At 45.0% G+C, this 5,718-nt stretch overlaps 1 protein-coding gene across 1 annotated transcript in view; it reads right to left on the reverse strand.

Annotated features, from left to right (window-relative positions):
- Positions 1-1,204: 1,204 nt before the first annotated feature.
- LOC139401976 (platelet-derived growth factor subunit A-like) overlaps positions 1,205-5,718 on the reverse strand; it is a 10,372-nt gene continuing 5,858 nt past the window's right edge. Inside the window, exons 5-6 of the mRNA XM_071146007.1 lie at positions 2,487-2,613; positions 1,205-1,887 (exon numbers count right to left, since the gene is read on the reverse strand). Coding sequence (XP_071002108.1) covers positions 1,877-1,887; positions 2,487-2,613 — 138 coding nt within the window. The 3' untranslated portion in view covers positions 1,205-1,876. The remainder of the gene's footprint in view (positions 1,888-2,486; positions 2,614-5,718) is intronic.

Here is a 5,718-nt window from a genome sequence, read left to right on the forward strand (position 1 = left end):
GAAGGGGAGTTTGACTGGGAGTGAGTACCGTGTTACCGCCACCATAGACTGTAACGTCATAATGACACAGAGACAGAGCGAGAGAAAGGCTTCTGGCTCCGAGGGTTGCATTTTGGGCTGTAGTTTGGGTTTGGAAAAGGATTATGGGGGAGCAGTTTATGGTTTGGCAGAGAGGGTGAATATCATTTTGAGAAACCACAAAGGCACACAATCCCTCCTCTATTTCACTGGTTTATTCACTAAGTAAAAGTCTTGCTAAACCAATGGAGCCGGGTCTGTCCGTCCATGGCGTCTTATAACACTGGTGGATTGTGGGAACTAAAGAGATGCCATATTACCACTTCAACTAAGGTGTCACTGATTAAGATGTAAAAACTGCATGTTATACATGAGTGTATACACTGTATTATCAAAGTTATTTCCTTTCTGTGAGAACTTTGAAGTGATTTATATGTTGAAACTAAGTCAGCATCTGGGATTCTTTGAAAAGTTACAGAATAATAACATCATTGACTTTTTACTATTTTCCTAAACACAGTATCTTATCCCTTACTGAGAGAGTACAATAATAAGACTATCTTATTCATTTATGAAGGGTTCTTAGTAAAACCGTTACCTGGGCCTGTATTGACAAAGTGTCTCAGAAAATATTGCTGATCTAGGATCAGTGTAGCCTGTTAGATCATAATGAATAAGATTACAATGGACAGGTGGAACCTGATCCTAGATCAGCACTTTTCCTCTGAGACGCTTTAGAATACAGGCCCTGCTCTATAACCTGAGAGTTGCTTTGGCATTAGCAGTGTGTTGGTCTTGATATCTACTTCCTTCCTCTCTGTATTGAAGGTATGTATGAGTGAGAGCAGAGATATACTCAGTTACTAGTTCACAGGGGTTTCATGTTCAAAGTGTCTGAGTAGGGGTCATAAGAGGTGACCCCTTAAGTTGTACTAAGTTCTCTCTCTCTCTCTCTCTCTCTCTCTCTCTCTCTCTCTCTCTCTCTCTCTCTCTCTCTCTCTCTCTCTCTCTCTCTCTCTCTCTCTCTCTCTCTCTCTCTCTCTCTCTCTCTCTCTCTCTCTCTCTCTCTCCCTCTCTCTCTATCCCTCTCTCTCTCCCTCTCTCTCTCTCTCTCCCTCTCTCTCTCTCTCTCTCAAGACATTATAACTAAAGACATTATAACAAATTGACATTATAAATATTTATTAGTAACTTGTAACTTCCTTTATGTGAATAACATACCAGAAACTAATCAAGAAGTCAGTCAGCAATAGAAAACCAGGGTTACAAAAATAAGAGGATATACATCATGTAGGTGACTTCCTTCCGTTCCAGAAGGAGAGTACATCTTGGAATCTTGTAATATACAAAACATAATCCCAGTCACTGTCCTCGGAATCCGATGGAAAAATCCAGAAGCATCTTGGGAGGATTCCAAACCGCGTGTCATCCAAAATCATGGGAGTAGTCTTGTAGTCAGAAGTCCTTTATATAAAGACTGCAACTCCCATAGTCCTCCAGTATCCAATCATCTACCTCTCTTATTCTCCCAGTTGGCGTAGTCATGTTATTTGACACTTGTCAATCATCACATCGAAGCCACACCCACTCCTAATACCGAAGTCCTTATTTGCATCTTCCAGAAACATCATTCCCGATTCTGGCAATATTTTGACGTTATCAAAATGATTGATTTTTGAAGGTTCGTCTTGTGGGAAGATATAGAATATAACATATATAGAATATGTTCTCTGTCCTCTGTCCCCACTTCTCTTGTTGCCATCACACACAACGTGGCTGAAGTTCATATCTCAGTCTGAGAAACATGTTCTCTTCCCTCTTCCTCTCTTTCACTCTTCTCTCTTTCATCCATCTGTCTTCACCTTACGCCTGATGGGAGGAGAGAAATAGGTACCAAACGTTAGCTTAGCCAATCAGACAATTCAAGTCATCCCCCCAATGTCAAATGTTCACCACTTAAAACAATGAATCTTTAGCACCCCCATCTTTCACCACCAAATACAACCTCCATACCCAATGTAATCAGCCAAGGCACCAGTCACCAATTAAAACCACTTCCTAATTTCACCCCCTCTTCCTGTTCGATTGATACTGGTCTCTGATTGGCGATTCCCATGATTGCCGTTTAAACCCAGATCATTGATTGGCCGTAGTGCTAATGCCTACCGTAATGACACTAATAAACACTCATGTTTTTCCACATGCCCGAGAAAGGTATGAGAAATTCTTTGAGGTTTTTGAGCTTTTTACGTTTCCTCCCTTTACCCTTGGTCCTACTGGGTCCTGTGAATGAAGGGGGAGGAGGGGGAAGAGGGGGGTCTATAAAGAAAAAAGGGGAATGAAAAAAGGAGTGGAATACCCTGAGGGAGAACCATTTAAATTCCTCAACTGTTATCAGTTTATATCAGTGTAGAGAGACACTCTCAGACAGGAGCTGACACACACACTGTCAGCAGTAAGATATTTACCATTGTCTGTGTCGTAGAGTTCCTTGATGTGTCGTTTGGAGGTGCATATACACTCAAGGTGCTCCTCCAGCCGCACCAGCACCTCCTTCAGTTTAGGACGCCTCCTCACATACTCCACCTTAGCCACCTGGAGAGGGAGGGAGGGAGGGGAGGGAGGGAGGGAGGGAGGGAGGGAGGGAGGGAGGGAGGGAGGGAGGGAGGGAGGGAGGGAGGGAGGGAGGGAGGGAGGGATCAGAATGAGTACTGTAGAATCCCCTCTTTTCGAGGTAATGGAAGGATACAAAAACCTGACACACACCCTCGTACACTAACACACACACACACACACACACACACACACACACACACACACACACACACACACACACACACACACACACACACACACACACACACACACACACACACACACACACACACACACACACACAGGCACACACACACACAGGCACACACACACACACACACACACACACACACTCGTACACTAACACACACACACCCTCGTACACTAACACACACACACACACACACACACACACACACACACACACACACACACACACACACACACACACACACACACACAGACACACACCCTCGTACACTAACACACACACACACACCCTCGTACACTAACACACACACACGTAATCAAGCACACACACATTAGTGTTCGCTCAAAAAGTGAGCCACGCCTGCTAGAGCTTCAGGACTGATTGTACAAGCCTCTCTTCTCTTTCAAGTCTGAACATACACAAAGACAACACACACACACACACGCACACACACACACTCAGAAAGGTGCTGCCTTGTTACAACATGAACCAGAGGAGCACAGCAGAGACAGTAACACTGTTATTGATACAGAGGTTCAGGTGAGGTAAGGCATCTCAATAGTGTGGACTGGAGACGCTCCCTGTCCATGTTCTAATTAAGGCTGTTTCTCCTTGTGTCATTTCCTTCATCTGATTCTGCACTGATAGGAAACAACTGGACAGATGCCATGCTACTTACTTTCCCTGTGCTTACAGGGCAGTGTACAGATGTAGGATCTGAATTTGATCGCTCTTTTGTGGCTGAGAATTTAAAAAGGCTTCTAAAGTTTGTAATTTCCACTTTAAAATGTCAGGCTTGATTTTTCCTTACAAAAAATTTATCAACACCTAAACATAATAATTCACATTTCCTGTTGCTGACTGGTTATTTTCCTGCTGTTGCAAACTGGCTCAAATTAAGATCCTACATCTGTATGTGAAAGGGAGGAGACATGGAGAAGAACCCATTTTAGGCTCTACTGAGATGCAGCCTGAGGGAGTTTCTAAGTCTCCTACCTGTCAAATGAAATACAGGGAATGAGACACGAGTCAACTCAAAGGTGTACAACACGAGGTGTGGTGGGGTTCTCAGTAAACCACCAGGTCTAATTAATATGATCATGTCCTTCGAGCTGTTATTTCCCCAGAAAGGCATCATAAAGTCAGACATAACAATGGAACCTTTGTCTCTCTCCCACCAGTGGAAACTGGAATGGAGGGAAACAGACAGTGGACACAGAGAAACCATGTGAGATTAATGCACAGAGCCAAGACCAGTATGAGCCATTGAAAAACAACTGTCTGCTGTTCTGGTACTGGTGAATGGTTTCTGGAAGAGCAGAGATGGGCAAGCTAGCATGCACGTGCACACACACATTCACACACCCTCGAAGGCTTCTCCTGGACGTCACAGAACATGTGAAAGTGTGTGCGCGTGCATGTGTGTGTGTGTGTGTGTGTGTGTGTGTGTGTGTGTGTGTGCATACGTGTGTACGTGCGTGTGTGCACTCACACGTGTATGTGTGTGTGTTTCTTCTCCATAGTTCTGTCTCTGTAGTTGAGTCTCAGGATATACGGGAGACTTATCTTTTGATTTCCTCTCTGTCAAAGACAAAGAGAAAGAAAGAAAGAATGAAGAAAAGGAAAAAGAATGAAAGAGAGAGAGACCCTTTCATCTGATATTGAGTATCAAAGGGGGATCAAATCTGCGCTCTCTCTTCTCTCCTCATCTGTTCATTCCTCTTATCCCTCTGCTCTCTATCCCTCTCTTCTCTCCTCATCTGTTCATTCCTCTCATCCCTCTGCTCTCTCTCTCCCTCCCTTCTCTCCTCATCTGTTCATTCCTCTCATCCCTCTGCTCTCTCTCTCCCTCCCTTCTCTCCTCATCTGTTCATTCCTCTCATCCCTCTGCTCTCTCTCCCTCCCTTCTCTCCTCATCTGTCCATTTCTCTCATTCCTCTGCTCTCTCTATCCCTCCCTTCTCTCCTCATCTGTTCATTCCTCTCATCCCTCTGCTCTCTCTATCCTTCCCTTCTCTCCTCATCTGTCCATTTCTCTCATCCCTCTGCTCTCTCTCTCCCTCCCTTCTCTCCTCATCTGTCCATTCCTCTCATCCCACTGCTCTCTCTATCCCTCCCTTCTCTCCTCATCTGTCCATTTCTCTCATCCCTCTGCTCTCTCTCTCCCTTCTCTCCTCATCTGTCCATTCCTCTCATCCCTCTGCTCTCTCTATCCCTCCCTTCTCTCCTCATCTGTCCATTCCTCTCATCCCTCTGCTCTCTCTCTCCCTCCCTTCTCTCCTCATCTGTCCATTCCTCTCATCCCTTTGCTCTCTCTCTCCCTCCCTTCTCTCCTCATCTGTCCATTTCTCTCATCCCTCTGCTCTCTCTATCCCTCCCTTCTCTCCTCATCTGTCCATTCCTCTCATCCCTCTGCTCTCTCTCTCCCTCCCTTCTCTCCTCATCTGTCCATTCCTCTCATCCCTTTGCTCTCTCTCTCCCTCCCTTCTCTCCTCACCACCCGCTTACTTCATTCTACTCTCGTGCCTCATCTGTCCATTCCTCTCATCCCTCTGCTCTCTCTATCCGACCGTGCCTCACCCCTTCAAAAACACTGCTTCTCTCTTTCTGTACATTTACGCACAGTTAGATTTCCTCCAATAGTTACGACTCTTATTTGCAGGGATATCTCTATGACCTTTGACCCTCTATTTCTGCATATGATCTCTATCTGAGGTCTACAACAGATAGCACTGCCTCAGCCAGCTCAGTTCAGATCAGATTGCATTCATTAGGAACTAAACATAATAGCATTTACCTAAACAAGGAGGGACGACCTCAGCACCCAGAAATAACTTCTTCCTCTGTGTGAACTGTCTGAGGAACAGCTAAGCCAAACAGACACACACACAAACA

The sequence above is a fragment of the Oncorhynchus clarkii genome, unplaced genomic scaffold (genome assembly GCF_045791955.1).
Source record: "Oncorhynchus clarkii lewisi isolate Uvic-CL-2024 unplaced genomic scaffold, UVic_Ocla_1.0 unplaced_contig_4281_pilon_pilon, whole genome shotgun sequence".
In the NCBI taxonomy this organism is placed as follows: Eukaryota; Metazoa; Chordata; class Actinopteri; order Salmoniformes; family Salmonidae; genus Oncorhynchus; species Oncorhynchus clarkii.